Below are 20,987 nucleotides of genomic sequence, written 5' to 3' on the forward strand. Positions count from 1 at the left end.
TACTGGGTGTATGAAATTCATTCTTGTTGCTCTGTGCAGGTGAAGTCGTGGCAAACACTTTTGAATGATGAGGATGGCAGCTTAGGATTTTCTTTAAAGTTCAGTGATATTATTGTTTTAAACTGACCACAGATTGTGATTGGATGTCAGTTGAATGCATGCCTTTAGTGAATCTTAAGCCATGACCTTTTCCCATTCTCCTTCCTCTAATGTGATTAACTGTCTTCTTACTTTGTCATCTCACCTTGCAGGTGCATCGGATGCTCATGGTCACTACATCTGTGCTCACCTGCATTGCTTTTGTTATGCCTTTTGTATACAGAGGAGGCTGGAGTTGGGTAAATATATCTTAAGCAGGATGTTTTAATATAAGTCCATTTTGGTGTCAAAGCAGATTCCTGTTTTATTCTTACATGATGAGCCTAAAAGATATTTCTATGCAAATTCCTCCTTTTCTCTTTTTGAATGATCTGATGACTATTTCCCATGGTTGTCTGTCAAGGGTAGATGATGATGTCAATGCCAACTTGGTAATGAAATGTATTTTTGGTTTGCATCAAATGTTATATGCACATTATAGCATTAATGAGTTTTTGTCACGATAGAGTGTTAAGAATTCAAAGTGTGAAATCTAAGACAGTTCATGAAAAATGGAATTAAAAGATTCATTTGTTGTTCTGGATGTTCCACTTCCCAACCAGCTTCCTGCTAATGCACCTTCCACTTTAGATCCAGCTTCCTGCTAATGCATCTGGGGAAGCAATGGAAGGTGGCCCAAGTACTTTCTCTCTCTCTGTATCTGCTTTTCAAATCAATCAACTGGTAGACTATTATTTCAAAGAGATATATTAATTTTGATGTAAATTTTTTTTAAACTTTTATTTAATGAATATAAATTTCCAAAGTGCGACTTATGGATTACAATGGCTTCCCCCCCATACCGTCCCTCCCACCCACAACCCTCCCCCCTTTCCCACTCCCTCTCCCCTTCCATTCACATCAAGATTCATTTTCGATTATCTTAATATACAGAAGATCAGCTTAGTATACATTAAGTAAGGATTTCAACAGTTTGCTCCCACACAGAAACATAAAGTGAAAAATAATAGATGATTTTTTTTAAATGATGATGAAATCAGATCAGACCTATTGTCATGTTTAATCCCAGTGAGAGTCAAGTTGGGAATTGATAATTTCTTTTTCTTTTTTTTTTTTTTTTTACAGAAGATCAGTTTAGTATGCATTAAGTAAAGATTTCAACAGTTTGCACCCCCATAGAAACACAAAGTGAAATATATTGTTTGAGTACTCGTTATAGCATTAAATCTCAATGCACAGCACATTAAGGACAGAGATCCTACATGAGGAGTAAGTGCACAGTGACTCCTGTTGTTGACTTTACCAATTGACACTCCTGTCTATGGCATCAGTAATCTCCCTATGCTCCAGTCATGAGTTTCCAAGGCTATGGAAGCCCTCTGAGTTCTCCGACTCTTATCTTGTTTAGACAAGGTCATAGTCAAAGTGGAGGTTCTCTCCTCCCTTCAGAGAAAGGTACCTCCTTCTTTGAAGACCTGTTCTTTCCACTGGGATCTCACTCACAGAGATCTTTTGCCAGAGTGTCTTGGCTTTCCATGCCTGAAATACTCTCATGGGCTTTTCAGCCAGATCCGAATGCCTTTAGGTCTGATTCTGAGGCCAGAGTGCTATTTAGGACATCTGCCATTCTATGAGTCTGCTGAGTATCTCACTTGCCATGTTGGATCACTCTCCCCTTTATTTATTCTTTCGGTTAGTGTTAGCAGGTACTAGACTTGTTTATCTGCTCCCTTTGACTCTTAGTCCTTTCATTATGATCAATTGTGAACTGAAATTGATCACTTGGAATAGTGAGATGGCATTGGTACATGCCGCCTTGATGGGATTGAATTGGAATCCCCTGGTATGTTTCTAACTCTACCATTTGGGGCAAGTCAGCTTGAGCATGTCCCAAATTATACATCTCTTCCCCCTCTTGTAAAAATTTTTGAAAACTCTGCATAGTTTTCCACAATATGCATTTTCATGAGTTTCTTGAAAATCCCTTTTGTGCATTTATTTAATTTTTTTTTCCACTAAAATGAATCTCTTTAAATTCCATTTTCTATCAACCTTTTGAAGTACCCTTATAAATTGTCTACCTAGTAGTATAATTACTCCTAAGTTGGCATAAGTTGCTAAGTGCTATGTGTCCATTTGTGGCACTTGCTTTATTGTGTTATCCAATGTAAATCTTATTTGAAGTAGCTGTTGATGAGGATCCCTTGTCACAAATGAAGAGAATGAGGCTTAACCCAAATTTTTTCTCTCTAACCAAGTCTTCTCCCCTGGCTTGAGACTCACATATCCAGCTCAGGTCCAGCTTAGGACGTGTACTTGCATGTCCAGGACATCTCAAACTTAACATGTCCTCAAGGGGGTTTCTTACCTATTCTGCTCTACTGCTGCCATCCCACATTAAGTGTTAGAGTTCCATTTCTAGACCAAAACCTTGAATTATCCTTAACTATGCTCTCTTGCTTATGCTATATCCAATTCATTGGGCAGTCCTGTTGACTCTACATTTAACATACATTCCTAATCCAATACTTCCCTCACTTTCACTGATGGGTTTGAGCCACCATCATCTTCTGTTTGGACTTTTTCCTGTAGCTACCTCACTGGTCTCCTCACTTCACCCTTGTTCACCCACGGTCTATTTTCAACAAAGAAGGCAGAGTGATTTTTCACCCAAAACTGTAAATGAGATCATGTCATTCCTATGCCCTGAAGTGTTTTCTGTAATGTTTCTCAGTTATACTCAGAGCAAAAGCAAAATTGGTTCCCAATTATTCTCTGAACTGACTCCCTCTTTCACCTCCTTCCACAGGGCCTTCATGCAGGTCTGCAGACATGCCAATCTTCTCCTGCTCTGTATCCTCTTTGCTAGGATTCTTCCTTCTGCCTGGCAGTCTCTCCTCACTCCCTCAAGTTCTTCAAGTCTTTGCTTGGCTCTATTTTTGCCCCTAAACCTTTCACTGCCTTATGACATTTCATATAATTCATTTAATTTTTATATTTTTTCTTTGTCTGTCCCCCCACCCCCAAGTATGATATTAGTTCTTTGAGAGCAGCAGTGTTTACCGGGATGTATACTGGCACATCCCAAATACCCAGAAAAGATTCTGGTACATAGTCAATACTTAGTAAATATTAGTAAAGGAATGGATGCAGCTCATCAAGAATAAGTGACATACCTAAGTTCAGAGCCTGTGCTTTCATTAGTTTTTCAGATATATAGCCAGTCAGAATTTGATATCAAGATTTAATATTTCAGAACTTGGGTTTGTAGTCTTTCCCATTTATGAATAAAGTAGTATAAAAGTTAGGAGCACTAGTCTACAGCTGGCCTACATGGATTCAAATACTGGCATCATCACTTATTTTGTAGGACACCTTGGGCAATTTCCATTACTTCTCTGTCCTTTGGTTAACTGATCTGTAGAAATGGGGATAGCATATTGTCTATCTGGTAAGCTTCCTGCATGACTGTGAGTTAATTAATTGAAAGTACTTAGGATAGTTCCCAGCACATTCTAAGATATACATGAATTATTTTGTTGCTGCAGTATATATATATATATATACTGCAGCAACAAAATATATATATATATGCTTCCACAGTTGTGGTTAAAATTTTATCCATGAATAATTGACTCCTTGACTTGAAAGTGTTTTTTATATTTTGTCTTTTTTTAAAAGATTTATTTATTTGAACAGAGAGGTAGAGTCAGAGAGTGAGAGAGAGAGAAAGAGAGAGAGATCTTCTATCCGTTGGTTCACTCCCCAGATGGCTGCAATAGCCGGAGCTGCACCGATACAAAGCCTGGAGCCAGGAGCTTCTTCCTGGTCTCCCACATGGGTGCAGGGGCCCAAGGACTTGGGCCTTCTTCTACTGCTTTCCCAGGCCATAGCAGAGAGCTGGATCATAAGTGAAGCAGATGGGACTTGAACTGGTGCCCATATGGGATGCCAGCACTGCAGGCAGCAGCTTTACCCATTACACCACAGCACTGGCCCCATTGGAAGTGTTTTTGTGTTGCTCCTCTGTTAGCTGTAGTTGCTATTTACCAAGGCTTCCTAACATTGCCTGGGAACTACTGTGTCCCTGACCCAGGTCCTAAATTTGTAACTTACCCGAGCCTGGGATTCAGTGATGACAGACTGTTGTGGCCCTCCATCTAAACATGCACAGGTTGGAGCATCATCTAGTTCTTCTTGGAAGGATTCAAGTAGAATCCTGTGCAAAGGATTTGATCCAACTCTGCTGTTATAAGGAGACGCACAGCATCCCTTAAGGAGGAGGGTAGCAGAAAACTATGGAGATACTGTGTAGATGGTTTTGCTTGGGTTAGGGCTTCATTCAGAACAGAGGAGATAAGCTTTTAATACAGTGGCTCTACAGGTTATTCACTCAGTTAAAAACATTTATTGAGTGACTAAGACCCTGTTAAGCTTCAGTGTTACAAGGAACCATATAGAACTCACAGATCAGGGAAACAGAGGTCTCATCAATCATTGCAAATGATTGCTCTCAACATATGGAGAGTGACCAGGGCCTGCACCTGGATGTCCTGGCATTGGTGGTCATCTAACATCCTGAGTAGAGAGAGGCAGCATTCTGCACCAGGACTCCACCACAACCATGTGCTTTCTGGCTTTGACCACAGTACTTGATGTCTCCAAACCTCTGTTTTCCCATTTGTAAATGTGCAATATTTATACCCATTGTCAAGCATTATAGTAAACATGAATGATCTAGTTGGTAAACTAAGTGAATACTCTGTAAACGTTCCCATTCTCCTCCCCCCCCTCCCACTCCTCCTCCTCCTCCGCCTCCTCCTCCTCAAGTGTTTAAGGCTATGGAAACACACTAAGCCTACATATTTGTGTATTGGTTTTCACCTGATGACGACATGACATTGAGATGACGTGATTTTGTTTAGCATGCAGGTTACCACCCGTACCTTGGTTGTGTCGTGATGACCTTAGCAGTTTTTCAGCCACTTCTGGCAGCCTTCAGGCCACCTTTACATGACCCAAGGTACCTATAGGTTTTCTATATAAATCCTCTCAATGTGGATTTCATTAGCTGGCAAACAGATCTCTTTTTAAGTGGAAACATTTTGCATCTTAAAAAAATTCAGTGAAAAATTGTCTTTAAAAGCCTTTAAAATGTAGTTCAGATTTCTAATTCCCAGGCAATCAGGAAAAATGATATGTTCTGTGTTCTCTTGGGAATTAATCGTAGAACCATCACTTTCAAGAATACTGATTGGTTTCTTATTTTGGTAGAAGGAAAATGTTTAACTGGACTCATTGGGGTATGGGAACAGCTGCGAGAATAATAGCAGGTGAGTAGTTGTGATGCCACTTATTCATATTTAATTGCTGGCTGTTTATATTGCAAGTTGTAATTTGGCTTAAATGATTTTTAGATGCATTAGTAATTGGAGTAATTGGTTGTTGAGGAGAAATCATCCTTAAACATTGAACTCCAGAAAGTAATTTCTAGAGGTAACTATTTAAGTCATTATTTCAGCTTTAAAGTTAAAGTTAAAAAAAAGACTTTAAAACTCTCCTTTGAAGACTTTTTAAAGCATTTTCCTTTGCCAGCAGAATAACATGCTGATGACCAAACATTTGAGCAGCTTAAGTTGATGTTCATTTGTGGGTTGGGCTGAGGTGGGGCTGTTGGGTGTAAGACTTCTGTATTAATCAGCGTTTTGTCTCTATAACAAAGTACCTTAGAAAAGTACTTTTGAAGGAGGGAGACTTATTTTGACACAGAGTTTTAGAGTTGTACAGTTCAAGATCAGGTGGACCACATTGGTTTGGCTGTCTGGTGGGCCTGGAAGTTGCCAGTGACAGAATGTATGCAGGGAAGGGATCATGTGGCAAACTAGGAAGCAGAATGAGAGGCTGGGCCCAACTCAGGCTTCTATAATAAACTGTCACCATACTGCTTCCCAAGGGCATGCCCCCAGTGACCTAAGTCTCCTCCACCAGGCCCACCTCTTAACTGGATTAGGCCCATGCCATAACTGGCTCTAAGTTTCCCATCCTCTAAGTGCATTAACGTAAGATTTTGAGGTTTTAACTTTAAATATCTACATGCATTTGGGAGCCAAATCCTACTCGAACCATCATACTCCCCATCTCCAGGCTCATTTAATGGGACTGATACTCTCCAGGGTTGAGTGGTTTTCAAAAGACAAGTATGATTGATTATCTGGTATGTTTTCTTGCCTTACAGATTTATAATAAATACCTAACCAGGTACCTCCTGTGGTCCTAGCATGTCTGTAGTCTATGGATGCTCTGTGGAAGATGGAATACAATTAGCAATGGTTTTCATGGTTCTCTCTCATCCTACATTATATATTTAAAACTTTCTGGAAAGTTTGCCTGTTTTCTTTTCTCTCTTTCTCTTTTTTTCTTTTCCCTTTCTTCCCTCCCTGCCCCCCTCTTTTCCTCCCTCCCTCTTTCCTTCCCTCCTTCCTTCCTTCTTTATTTCTGATTTATTTATTTATTTGAAATCCAGTGTTACAGAGAGAGAAGGAGAGACAGACAGAGGGAGAGAGAGCAATCTTCCATCTCCTGGTTCACTCCCCAAATGGTTGCAATGGCTGGGGCTGGGAGCCAGGGGCTTCCTCCACATTTCCCATGTGAGTGTAGGGGCCCAAGGACTTGGGCCATTCTCTGCTGCTTTTACAGGCACATCAGCAGGGAGCTGTGCCAGAAGTGGAGCTGCCAGGACATGAACTGGTACCCATATGTGTTGCTGGTGCTGCAGATGATGGCTCAACCCACTATGCCACAGCACCAGCCCCCGCCTGTTTTCTTAACAATTGGTAGTTCATAGTTATAGTTACCATCTTATTCTACCTCGTCTTACAATAAAAAAGGACTAAATTAACTACTTCTACTTAAATATTCATCTTATTCATCTCAATTCTTTCAGTATGTTTTACTTAATAGAATACATATATGCAAGTATCAACATACAATTACTACATTTGAATATAATCTTTTTTCTTTTACACTTAGTGGCAGCAATGTTCCTGGGGATGGATTTACCAGGATTAAATCTTCCTGACCCACAGAAAACTTATGCAATGATTGGGTTCGTAGCCTGGCACATTGGGACGGAGATTGTTCTGGAGATCCATGCTTACCGACTCTCTCGACAAGGTAATCTGTACAAAAAGCCATGTTACGAGAGTCACTACTATACAAGTTTTTGGAAAATACTAAGTTTCTTGATACTTGGAGTTGACTGTTGCATGGTGGCTCATTAAAATTTTCTATTTTTTTTTTTTTAAGTCAGAGTTACAGAGAGAGAGTGAGACAGAGACAGAGCTCTTCCATATGCTGGTTCATTCTCCAGATGGCTACAATGGCCAGGGCTGAGCCACGAGGACGCCATCTAGGCATCCCACCTGGAAGCAAGGGGCCCAAACACTTGGGGCATCTTCTGCTACTGATCCCAGGCCATTAGCAAGGAGCTGGATCAGAAGTGGAACAGCTGGGACATGAACTGGTCCTCATATAAGATGCTGGTGTTACAGGTGGTGGCCTTACTGGTTATGCCACAGCACTGCCCCCAAAATTTCTATTTTGATTACTCAGCCACTGGTAAAAATTGTGGAAAATTTCTGTCTTTTGTTTGTTACATTCATTAGAACTAGAGTTTGTAAGGAAAAATGGAGGGGAATGAGATTAGGCTTCAGGGAAGATGTCTTGTTTATGAATACTTTCACTTTGCCTGCTGCTATGACTTGGAGCCAGTACTCACTGGGAATTCTGAGTGCCTGGGATAGAGGGACCCAAGTCACACAGGCAGAGCCGCACATTTCACATGTATGGCATACTTAAACACTTAGGTTGTCATACATGTATGTATATAGCTAGCAAGATAGTGAGTGAGATAATGAAGACCTACTTTCTCATGCTTTTTAATGGCAAATTCTGTTTTGGTCTTGAAGCCAAGCAGGGTCAAGATACCTGTAACCATCAGTAGGAGAGGAGAGATAGTAGAGAAAGGATGATGTTTTAAAATAGCTTAGATTCTGGGTTGTGTCTTCTGCATCTTAACTAGTTTTTTCCTCCCAATAAGTGAAGATGAACTTCTATAAACAAAACCTTATTGTCTAGTGTACAGGCATACTTCAAAAAGGTCACAGAAGATGAAATTAAAAGATAAGTTTATTCTGGTTGAAAAAAGTTTTGAAATTCATGCATATAAGATGTTTTCAAGAAAGTCTATGAATATATGTATTATGAAAAAACTATGCATGAGTTTTAAGTCTTTTTTCACCAAAATTTATTTATTTAATTTGAGAGGCAGGGAGAGAGGAAGAGAAAAATCCAAGAGAGATATAGAGCACTCATCCATTGGTTTCAGTCTCCAAATACTTGCAGAGACCTCTGACTGAGGTCAAAGCTGGGAGCCAGGAACTGAATCCATGTCTCCTGCATGGGTGGCAGGAACCCAATTACTTGAGTCATCACCCGCTGCCTCTCAGGGTTTGTATTACAAGGAGGTTGGAGTTGGGAGCTGGGGTTGAGACTCAAACCCAGGCACTCTGATATGGGGTGTGGATTTAGTGGTAACTTAACCTCTAGACCAAATGACTGCCCATACCCTTGTCTTTTAATCCCATCTTTCCACAAACTGTTTGAGGCACCCTGATCTGTGCTGTGAACCTAGGAGCCTGGGTGGGTTTTGGAAGCTGGGTAATAAGCATCTGCCCTTCCACTTTTGGTTTTTGATAAGGCCATCTACATGGGACATTTGATGAGCACAGAATTAAGGCTTATTATCCAAAACACATAGGTAGTGGAAAATTGGATTGTTACATTAATTAGCTTGATTTAACCATTCCACAATGCATATATACATCAAACGCTCATGTGGTATGCCATAAGTAATGCAATTTTAATTTGTCAATTGCAAAAGTCCCCAAATTTTGGTTGTTAGGCTTGTCATGCTGTTGATCAACCAGAAGAAGAGGGCACATGTTAAGCCCTCTCACAAAACAGTGTAATGACCAGCTTGTCCCAATTTATGAGAGCCTTGAATATTCAGGAAGTTTGCAATGTTTAGTAGGTTGAAAAGGGAGAATTTACAACCTGGAAATGAGTGAACACCTCAAAACAATATTTTTTTTCTTTTGTAAAGTTAGTGTAGCTGTCTAACACTGTCCTGATAAACTTATGTCACTGTTCTTGACAGTGGAAATACTGGATGATGACAGAATTCAGATCCTTCAGTCTTTTACTGCAGCGGAAGCAGAGGTAAGGTCTTTCCTTGTTTATTGACACAAACCTTAATTGTAGTACTTCTTTTATATCTCAATTTTTCTTTCAGGGTCATGCTTTTAAAAAGGCAGTGTTGACAATTTATGTCTGTGGGAATGTGACTTTTCTCATCATATTCTTATCTGCAATCAACCATCTATGAACAAGCAAAGACCTTGACTTTCATGGGCCAGGTGATAATCACCATCAATCCAAAGACACTTGAAACTGTACCAACTGCTGGGAGCGTGTTGGTGAATTTTAATTTGGAAGACCCGGGTCACATTGATAGGGGATTCTGAAGTCTGGTTATTATATAAAGATAACATGCAGGAGCGTCCTATAGACTGACAACAAGCCCTAGCTTGTAATTCTGGGTCCTAAGGGTTTAGTGTTCAGGAGAGATGAATCTTCAATAATGCATGCCAAGATTTTAAGAATGTTAGAATGTAAGGAAATAAACAAGAATGTCATTAGGATAAAAAGGAGGTTGTATTAAGTATATTCTAGATGGTAAAGGTTCTGTGATACTAAGAAAACATTTATTTTTTACTACTTTATCTGAATGGTCTTTGGATTTTCTTTTAGAAAATATGTTTTTATGTTCCACTTTTTGACATGTCATTTGCTCTGTGTATTCTGTTACTTCTCTGATAAAGGTTTCATTAACATTTAAATATATTATCAATATTATATTTGTTGGCAGTGAAATGCAATTGTGCATCTCTTGCTTAAAGAATTTTTTATGTAGCTACCTACAGAGCTGAAATGACATTTTATATGCTGTTTTGACTGTAAGATTTAAGTTCTTAAAGCATTTAAAGATTGTAGATGTGTTTCCAAAACTGTTACCTCACCCTTCACCCTTCAAATGTCATCTTATAGATATTCTAACTTTTTTCCAAAAATAAATTAATGTGGATGATATTATTATCATTATTATTATTATTATTGGAAGTTATGTGCTCTAAGGAATCTGAATAGCTGTTACTTTCCTTCCTAATCCAATCTTCTGTTTGAGGATCAGGTCACATATTTGCTATGAAGACTTCTAGCCAGTAGGTGGCAATGTAATACTGAAGTTCTGCTTTGTTCCTGTTTCCTTCCTAGGACTGATTTTTTTTTTTTTGGTATTTGGATAGCATTTCCCTTAAATTCCACCAACACTTCTTAATCTTTATTTGAAAAATTTATGCATTTTTGGGGCACGGTTATGGGTTAGAAACTCAAATTGGGGGCAAGTGTTGTTATTTTCTAGTTGCACTGATGTTTGTTTTCTGTGATTATTTATAAAAATTATTTGATATTTCCCTTTGCATTATCTTGGGCAAAGGAAGCAAACAAAACTGCACTTTTGAAAATAAAATATTCAGGGAGTCATGCTTTATTATTTCAATAGGAGTATTCATTATTATTTTTAAAGATTTATTTTATTTACTTGAAAGGCAGATTTACAGAGATAGAGACGGAGAAACAGAGAGAGAGAAAGAGAGAGATCTTCTATCCTCTGGCACACTCCACAAATGGCCACAACAACTGTGGCCAGGCTAAGCTGAAGCCAGGAGCCAGGAGCTTCTTCTGGGGCTCCCATGAGGGGCAGGGGTCCAAGCACTTGGGCCGACTTCTGCTGGTTTCCCAGGCACATTAGCAGAGAGCTGTACAGGAAATGGAGCATTCAGGGCTCAAATCAGCATCTATATGGGATGCCGGTGCTGCAGGTAGTGGTATAACCTGCTATACCACAGCACTGGCCCCTATTTTTAGTAATATAAAGAGAACACATTTTATGATTTCCATAGTTACAGATCCAAGAAGACAAGAACACTTCCCTCACTTTCCAATCCTCCTCCCTCCCTCCCCTTTCTCTATCAGTTTTTGCGAAGATATATTTTTAAAAAGATTTATTTTATTTATTTAAAAGACAGAGTTACAGAGAGAGGTAGAGACAGAGAGAAAGGTCTTCCATCTGCTGGTTCACTCCCCAGACGGCTGCAATGGCCAGAGCTGCACCGATCTGAAGCCAGGAGCCAGGAGCCAGGAGCTTCCTCTGGGTCTTCCATGTGCGTGCAGGAGCCCAAGGACTTGGGCATCTTCTATTGCTTTCCCAGGCCATAGCAGAGAGCTGTTTTGGAAGAGGAACAGCCAGGACTAGAACCGGTGCCCATATGGAATGCCGGTGCCACAGGCAAGGGCTTTAACTCTCTGCGCCACTGCACCGGCCCCTGCAAATATATTTTAATCCAATCTATATTCACAGGCTTAATTTGCCACTAATAATAATATTCAACCAGTAAAAAGTCAGAAGACCACAGTTCCACAGGAACATAAATGAGGGCTAAAAATGACAATCATATCCCCAAATGACCATTTCATTCTTATACATTTTTGGGTATTCTATATTAACTGCCACATATCAGAGAAAACATGATATTTGTCTTTTTGAGACCGGCTTATTTCACTAAGCATAATGGTTTCCAGTTGCATACTATTCCATAGTGTACTGTGTGTGTGTGTGTGTGTGTGTGTGTGTATCACATTTTCTTTATTCAGTCATTATTTGATGGACATCTGGGTTGATTCCATATCTTAGCTATTGTGAATTGAGATGCGATAAGTATATATATTCACATAACTCTTTCATATGCTGATTTCATTTCCTGTGGGTAAATTCCCAGGCATGGGTTGGCTGGGTCATATGACAGATCTATTTTCAGATCTCTGGAGGAATCTCCATACTGTCTTCCTTGATGGTTGTAGTAGTTTACATTACCACCAAGAGTGGATTAGGGTACATTTTCCCCCACTTCCTCACCAGCATTAATTGTTTTTTGATTTTCATATGGTAGCCATTCTAACAGGGGTGAGGTAATAACCTCATTGTGGTTTTAATTTGCATCTCCTTTATTGCTAGTGATCCTGAGAATTTTCTCATGTTTCTATTGGCCATTTATATTTCATCCTTTGAAGATTGCCTGTTCATGTCCTTAGCCAATTTCTGAACTGGATAATTTGTTCGATTGTTTTCAGGTTTCACAAGTATTCTTTCTGATGGTGTTGTAGTTTCTGCTTGGCCCCCAAACCTAACTACTGTCTGGGACAAAGAATAACTTCATTGCATTGTGCATCCTTTATTAGAGAGATGATAGTGGAGTTTTTTTATTTTTTTATTTTTTTTTAAGTGTTCAGGTGGTCCTTATTTAAGTAGCTTAGGGTTTAGATATGAACTTCCTGTGTGCCTCTTCTTAAAGGTGCTATGCCACTTACAGTCCTTTTGAACACCTTTATTTAAAAAGTAAACAAAAGCCATTAAATATAGCAAACTCAATGTTTACTACAATATTTTCTTCTAGTTTTCCATTGTAAAGATAAATATAATTCTTTTTTAAAAGATTTATTTATTTATTTGAAAGGCAGAGTTACAGAGAGGCTGAGGCAGAGAGAGAGAGGGAGAGAGGAAGAGAGAGAGAGATAGAGAGAGAGAGAGAGTGAGAGAGAGATAGAGATAGAGATATCTTCAATCCTCTGGTTCACTCCCTAAATGGCTGCAATGGCCAGAGCTGGCCTGATCTGAAGCCAGGAACCAGGAGCTTCTTCTGGGTCTTCCACATTGGTGCAGGGGCCTAAGGATTTGGGCCATCCTCTTTTGCTTTCCCAGGCGATAGCAGAGAGCTGGATTGGAAGTAGAGCAGTTGGGTCTTGAACCGGTGCTCATACAAGACACTGGCACTGCAGGCGGCAACTTTCCATGTTATGCCACAATCCTGGACCTGTAAGTTTTCTTCTTATAGAAGGAATGCTCTACAAAATAAAGAGAAACTTTTTTTTTTCAGAAAAAGCGAAACAAATTCTAGAAAATTGTTGGTTAGGGTAGCATTTATGGCTCAGTTTAGTTTTCTTTTATTATTTTCTGATCTGTGGAAATCAATGTTAAGGGCATAGGTAGTCTATAGCATGAGTTATCAAAGAAATGAATCAAATTAATGTTAATACTTGGTTTTTATCAGGATTCTGGACTCTAAAGTTTATGAAAAGATATCTTGTCCATTTTGCTTCCTGCTATAGTCCAGAGCGCACTAGGAAAAGCTAAACACTGCACATACCAACTAGAAAGCTCTCCGGGCACATGTGGCTTTTGGCTGAATTTCTATTTATCTGTAAATGCCAGTGAAACAGAAAAAAAAACAAAAAAGAAGAAAGGTCCTTGTTTAAGATAATCCATTACAGATGGGAATACAAGAAAGGATTCTTCTGAGTTCTTTTCAAGCGGATTAGGATTCTCACTGTTCTATCCACATCCTCCTTTCTTGACCAACTCTCACCAAGCGCAACTCTGCACGCAGATCATGGATGGTTGCTCTCCTGGAATCTGATTTCGGTTCTTCTCTCCCTAGAAGACGCTAGCCTATCAAGTGCTTGTCCACGTTCTTTCTTCTTGGAGACTTCTTCAACTCTACTCAACATAGATTTTTCCTTGTCCTGACAACTCTTGTAGGGAGGTAGCTGATCTTATCAATTCAAAAAGACTGAGAGCTGGAAGACTGGAGTATGTTTGCTTGTTAATTTACAAACTGGCAAGTCACTTACCTTCTCTGAGCCCTGTTCTATTATCTGCGAAGCCCATCATCCTGAGCAGTTGTGAGAGTCAAGTGAAGGGATTCCAGTAAAAGTTGCTTGTTTTGTACGTCATTGATGATGTCTGCTGTTTGATGAAGTGTTCAACTTCATAGTTTTTGCAGATAAAGTGTGTACTTCTTATTTTATAGAATTTTTTTGTTGTTCATCTTGAAAATGTTATGCTAAATGAAATAAATCAGATGCAAAAGAGCATCTTTTATATGATTCCACTTATATGAAGTACCCAGAGTAGTCAATTTTTTCTGTTTTGCAGAAGCAGAAGGTCAGATGATGGTTATCAGTGTCCAGGGACCAAGGGGAGTTGGAATTATTGTTTAATGGGTGCAGAATATTTGTTTGTGATGATGAAAAGATTCTGGAGATGAATAATGGTGATGGCTGCAAAGCTCTGAGAATGTACTTACTTCATTGAATTGTATACTTAAACATGGTTAGGATGGTGAATTTTGTTACTCTTTTAAAACAAAATTAAAAAAATAAAAAAATCACACTCACAGCAGCACAATACAATAGCCACATGATGGGAACAACTTACATGACCCATCATGGGTGAATGGATGTACACAAATCATGGTATGTGCATGAAACAGAGTAGTGTTCAGTCATAAGTACTGAAGTATTGATTCATGCTATCATGTGGATAAACCTCCAAAATATTTTGCTAAGTGGAGGAAGTCAGACATGAAAGGTCACATACTGTATGATGCCATCTGTATGAAATAATCAGAATGGGTAAATCCATGCAGACAGAAAGCAGACCAATGGTTACCAGGGACTGGTTGGGGGTGGAGGGAAAGGAGAGAGAGGGGAATAATTGCTTCGTGGCTCTCATGTTTTATTGTGAGGGTGGTGACAATGTTTTAGAACTATATAGAGGTGGTGGTTGCCTAACATTGTGTGTTAAAAAATGATACTGAATTGTTCATTTTAAAGTGGTTAATTTTATGTTACATGAGCTTGACCTTAGTAAAAAAGAATATTTGTCTTGTTGTTGCTCTTTGGAAATATGTTTGGGCAAAAAAGATATCTGAGGGTCTTTCTGGCAATAAACTTGTAATGAGTTTAATTTCTTGTTTTGTTGTTGAAGATGTTAATGTAATGGTGTATTTTGCCTGGTCAGATACCTCTAGTCTAGGGGAGAGGAAGCTTATAGGGTACATGCTAAGAACCATTATCTGTTTTCATGAGATCTCCAACTCCTATGTAGAAGACATTATATTATGCTTTGGTCTCCTGTGAGGACCTAAACATTTTTTTTTTCTGACACTGACATATGATAATTGAACTCTTGGGAGAACTTCCGGAGGCCATACAATCCAGGTATGCTGGTAACGTTTGAGTGAGAGATCTTAGCAAACTCATCGTCCCCCTGAAAATTGCTGTAAGCTTCAGAAAGCAGCTGCCTGAAGTCCCCAGAGAGTGAATGGCAGTGTGTGTGTGTGTGTGTGTGTGTGTGTGGGTTCTGGTGAAGGGTCCACACTCAGAGGAGGAAAGCTACTTGGAGTGAGCTCTCTGTTTCCACTTTTTGGCTTCATGGCTGTTGTAGTCAGTGTGGTGCTGGGTGACCAGGGAACCAGAGGAAAAATTCCAGTTTATCTGGCACAGGAAAACAGAGGACTAATGGTTGGGCAACTGCAGCTGTTAGAGTTGGGGGGACGAGGTGATCATAGAAGAGAAAACTCCAGAGGGGGATCCTCAATTCTGCTTGGTCACATCTCTAGTTGACCCCTGAACATGTGTGGACTCTGGCGAAAAGCATCTACAAAAACCACACAGCTAACCTCAACCTTAGAGGCAAGAGGCTGAACACTTTGGTGCTACAATCAGGAGCAAGACAACAGTATGTACTCTCTCCACTCTGCAGGACCATTATGTTGGATGGTGTAGCAAGGGCAGTTAGGCAAGGGAAAAGAAATGGGCATCTATATTGGAAAGAAATAACAAAACTAATTTTTCATAGATAATCTTAGAAAATCTTAAAGAATCTCAAGGAATCCACTGAACAACTACTAGAATCAATAAATGAACATCAACATTCAAATTAACAATATTTCCAGATACTAGCAGTGAAGCAATCTGAAAGCAAAAGTAGGAAAGTATGATTCCATTCAAAATTGCATCAAAAAGATTCAAACACAAGTAAATTGAACAAAAGTGATGCAAGCCTTGAACACTGAAAATTGTGAAACATTGTTTAAAAAACTAATGTAGATCTAATGGAATGGAAACAAGTCTCTTGTTCTTAGAACAGAAGATATCCTATTATTAATGTAGCAATATTTGTCAAATTGATCTACACATTCAACCGTCACTATCAAAACCCCAGATTGCTCTTTCTGCAATTGACAAGTTCACCCTAAACTCCCTATGGAAAAGCAAAGGTGCCAGACTAGCCAATACAATCTCAGAAAAGGATGAATTCGAAGAACATACACTTCCCAGTGTCAAAATCCACAATCTTCGGTAATCAGTGCAGGGTGTTCCTGGCATAAGGAAAGACATATTGATCAAGTGAATGTATTGTGAGTTCAGAAGTGAATACTTAGGATCACTTTATTTTTTGACTAGGTGAAAAGGCATTTTGGAGGGGATAAGGTTGGCCTTTTCAACAAATGGTACCTGGACACTGGAGATCTATATGCAAAAAGATAAATCGAGACTCCTACCTCATAGTATAGACAAAAATTACTCAAAATTGATCACGGACTTTAATGTAAGAGCCCACTCTTAGAAGAAAACACGAAACTGAATTTTCCTGACTCTGGGTTAGGCATTTTTTACCTATATATATAATACCAAAAGCACCATGATAAAGAAAAAAACTAATATATTGGACTTAATCATAGTCAAAATTTCTGTGCTTCAAATGACACCATCAAGAATGTGAAGAGGGGCCATTCCTATGGTGTAGTGGACTAAGGCTCCGCCTGTGGGACCGGCATCCCATTTGGGTGCCAGTTTGTGTCTGGCTGCTTTACGTCCAATCCAGCTCTTGCTGATGGTTTGGAAAAGCAGTGGAATATGGTTCATGTGCTTGGGCCCCAACCACCCATGTGGGAGACCTGGATGAAGCTTCTGGTTCTTGGCTTCAGACTGGCTCAGCCTGGCCGTTGTGGCCACTTCGAGAATGAACCATAAGATAATAGACCTCTGCCTGTCTCTCTCCCTTTCTTCATAGCTCTGACTTTCAGAGGAATAAATAAAGCTTAAGAAAATCGGAGTTGTGTTGTCAAGTAGAATAGTAACCAGCAATATAAATTATTTAGGTTTAAATTTAAATTAAAAATTCACCTCCTTAGTCAGAATCAAATCCTCAAAAGCTACCTGTGGCTAATAGCTACTGTATTGGACTAAAAACAAAATAAACACTGCCTTATTGCTGAAAGTTTTCTTGAACAGGCTTGCATAGGGAGAAATTGATACCTTAAATATTTACATTAGTAGAAGTAAAGATGTAAATTCCATAACTTATGTTTCTAACCTAAGAAGGAAAGAAAGAATTAATTAAATCCCAGGTAAGTAAAAAGAACCTATGAAGAGCAGAAAAAAACAAATATAACATGGAAAAAAATGAGAAAAAAATCACTGAAACACTGAAACAAATGTTGATTCTTAATAGGAAATGGTAAATCTTTAAATACAAGATCAAGAGGAAAAGAAAATGGGCATGTTCCGGCTGCTCCACTTCCTGTCTAGCTCCCTGCTGACATCCTGGGAAAAGCAGTGGAAGATGATCAAGGGCTTGGGTCCCTACCACTCACATGGGAGATCTGTGTGGAGCTGCTGGCTCCTGGCTTTGGCTTGGCCAAGTGCTGGCTGTTGCTGCCAACTGGGGAGTGAACTAGCAGATGAAAGTGCACTCTCTCTTGCTCTCTCTCCCTCTGTCTCTGTAACTCTAGTTTCAAAATAAATTATGAGTATAAAAAAACTATGAGAACTAATTAAATTTATTAGTATTAGGGCACAAGTTGACATGGAAAGAAAATTTTATTTTTATATATTAAAAAAGAAAAAGTGGAAAAAAGTAAAAAGTTAACTCTAATTTTAATAGCATCAAAATAATAAAATGCTTAGAAGTATATTTAGGGCCGGTGCCGCGGCTCACTAGGCTAATCCTCCGCCTTGCGGCGCTGGCACACCGGGTTCTAGTCCCGGTCAGGGCGCCGGATTCTTTCCCGGTTGCCCCTCTTCCAGGCCAGCTCTCTGCTGTCGCCCAGGAGTGTAGTGGAGCATGGCCCAAGTACTTGGGCCCTGCACCCCATGGGAGACCAGGATAAGCACCTGGCTCCTGCCATCGGATCGGCGCGGTGCGCTGGCCGCAGTGTGCCAGCCGTTGCGGCCATTGGAGGGTGAACCAACGGCAAAGGAAGACCTTTCTCTCTGTCTCTCTCTCACTATCCACTCTGCCTGTCAAAAAAAAAAAAAATTCTTGAGTTCATACTGATTTGAATAAATAACGAAGTAAATTTTGGAGAGAACAAATTTTCTAGAAGAAATAATTCTAGAAGAATTAAAATAGCTATATAGACTCTCTGCCTTCAAGGAGAAGGAGCCTAATTCTCTAAGTGTGGGCTGTGTGTAGAGGAGTAGATTGAGTACATTATGCAAAGGGGAGGAAGAGTAACTGCAGTGACCTGACCAACACTCCTTCAGCCAAGTGATCAGGGTCAACACCAACAGTGACAAATCATGTTGAAAGTATGTGCCCATAGCCGGCACCGCAGCTCAATAGGCTAATCCTCCGCCTGCGGCAACGGCACCCTGGGTTCTAGTCCCGGTCGGGGTGCCACAGTGCACCGGCCACAGTGGCCATTGGGGGGTGAACCAATGGAAAAGGAAGACCTTTCTCTCTGTCTCCCTCTCTCTCACTGTCCACTCTGCCTGTCAAAAAAAAAAAAAAAAAAAAAGGAAAGTATGTGCCCTTGAAATGGTAGGAATGATTATGCTACTTTCCCTCTATAGTCTTCTTCCCCCCAACTCATAATCCCAGTCTAACTATGAGAAAACATCAGAAAATATGGAATAGAAAGATTTCCTGCAAAACACCTGAAGAGTAAGTTTCAAAACTGTGAAGGTCATCAAAACAAGGGAAATCAGAAAAACATAATAGCCACAAAAAGTCTTAGGAGATATGCAAATTAAAGGTGATTTGGTTGTCTATATGGGATCCTGCATTATAAAAGGATGTTAGTGTTAAAACAGTAAGGGAATCTGAATACCATATGGGACTTTAGTTAATCACTGTGTGTTACTATAGATTCATTAATTATTGCAAATGTATCATAGTAATGTTAAGAAATTCATAATATGGAAAACTGGATGCCTGGTATGTGGTAACTTTATACTATCCTTCTCTATTTTCCTGTTCATCTATAGCTAGTCTTAAAGTCTATTAAGAAGCAAGATATGGTTATCATAAAGCTACATTATGAACGATTTTAAAGAGTGTTGTATTGGTATATATCCATTGAATAGAGAGAATCTTTATCTAGATCTGTACTTAGAAGGTCAACTGATTTTTAGCAAAGGTGACAAAGTAATTCAATGTGGAAAATATAGTATTTCAAAAAATAGAGTTGGAACAGCTGAGTATCTACCGAAAAATAGTTTTCTTTAAATCATACTTCACGTACTCTTTCCTGCACTTTTATTTACTTACTTTTCTTACTCCATTTAACTAAAAATGGCCCACAGACCTAAATGTAGGCACTTAAATGTACAAAACATCATGATGTGAAATGATGCAGGGTATGGTGTTTCCACTCTTGATGTGTGACGTATCAACCAAATTTGACGATAGACAGGACACTTGCGACTTTTCATTCACTGAGAAATTGAATCCTCGGGCAACTGTGCGAGGCATGTGGCATTTATCTAATTTGGCAGATAAGGAAACAGGCTCAAGTAAGTTGCTTGTCGCCCACCTGGTGTGGTAGACACTGCTAGTGCCTGTCGTACCCCCCAGAGTCCATTTCTGCAATGCCATAGCTGCCCTGAGGCAGTGCAGATTTCTGTTGACATGGTGCCTCCAGAAGTATACTCTGTGGATCTTTTTTTTTTTTTTTTTTTTTTTTTTTTAATTAATCCCAGGCCTTCTCTGAAGCTGCTGCGCCTGTGTAACTCTTGTGACAATACAACCCAGAAGTGTGGAGGAGTTTATGCTCCTAGGGGCAGCACTCAATCAAAAACCCTTGGATTTTCAATAGGGCTCTTTGTGGAAAGTGTCTCAGAAATTTAAACCCCCAGATTTCCCAGGACATTTCAGACTGGCAGAAGGAGCTGTCCTCCCTTAGAGATTAGCTGCCTCTTGCACAGCATCTCCCTGGATGCCTGTGCTTCGCAGGTTAATGGTTGTCCTCATGAGCTGCTTCTATTTTTATCATTGTTTCAGATCCATAATGAAGATAAGGTCCTTGGATTGAGTACCTGGTTCCTGGCTTTGGCCTTGAGCCAGGCCCTACCTTTGCTGGCATTTGGGAAGCGACCCATTAGATGGGAGACCCCTCTCTCTCTGTCTCTCAGATAAATAAATTGAAAAAATATGGAGTCTAATATCGTCTCAGCTGAAAAATCTAGTTCCTGTGTTGGGAAGAAACAGACTAGTCACTGAGAGCGAAGACCCAGACAATTTGTACTGCCATAATGTAGGGAAAATGTGGGAATAGATCTTGAGGATGTAGGGTGGAGGGAAGTATAATCAGGCGTGGTAGAAGAGAATTTATTGGCATGGGAATATTCCCCTTCAAATCAGGATTTAACATTTTGTCAAGAATCATTAGGAATGACATTCCACAAATACACATACTTATTCATTTTAATATTAAGATTCTAACTTGTTCACAGGAATTGGTCACACCTTAAACTAGATATGTATACTTTGAGAGTATGGGAAGTCGTTTAACCAACACCTTCAGGTAATAATCAGTCATTACACCATGGGGTTCACACTGGACTGAGTGAGAGGAAGAATG

General features: G+C 39.6%; 1 protein-coding gene across 8 annotated transcripts in view; it reads left to right on the forward strand.

Annotated features, from left to right (window-relative positions):
- FRRS1 (ferric chelate reductase 1) overlaps positions 1-10,311 on the forward strand; it is a 57,661-nt gene extending 47,350 nt beyond the window's left edge. For all 8 annotated transcript variants that reach the window (XM_002715840.6, XM_070077992.2, XM_089300307.1 and 5 more), the window contains 6 exons: positions 252-338; positions 5,025-5,122; positions 5,374-5,432; positions 7,129-7,272; positions 9,317-9,378; positions 9,452-10,311. In XM_002715840.6, the coding sequence (XP_002715886.2) occupies positions 252-338; positions 5,025-5,122; positions 5,374-5,432; positions 7,129-7,272; positions 9,317-9,378; positions 9,452-9,544 (543 nt within the window). In that variant the 3' untranslated portion in view covers positions 9,545-10,311. The remainder of the gene's footprint in view (positions 1-251; positions 339-5,024; positions 5,123-5,373; positions 5,433-7,128; positions 7,273-9,316; positions 9,379-9,451) is intronic.
- The last annotated feature ends 10,676 nt before the right edge of the window (positions 10,312-20,987 follow it).

The sequence above is a fragment of the Oryctolagus cuniculus genome, chromosome 7 (genome assembly GCF_051225735.1).
Source record: "Oryctolagus cuniculus isolate XC-2025 breed Fujian yellow rabbit chromosome 7, ASM5122573v1, whole genome shotgun sequence".
Classification (NCBI taxonomy): domain Eukaryota; kingdom Metazoa; phylum Chordata; class Mammalia; order Lagomorpha; family Leporidae; genus Oryctolagus; species Oryctolagus cuniculus.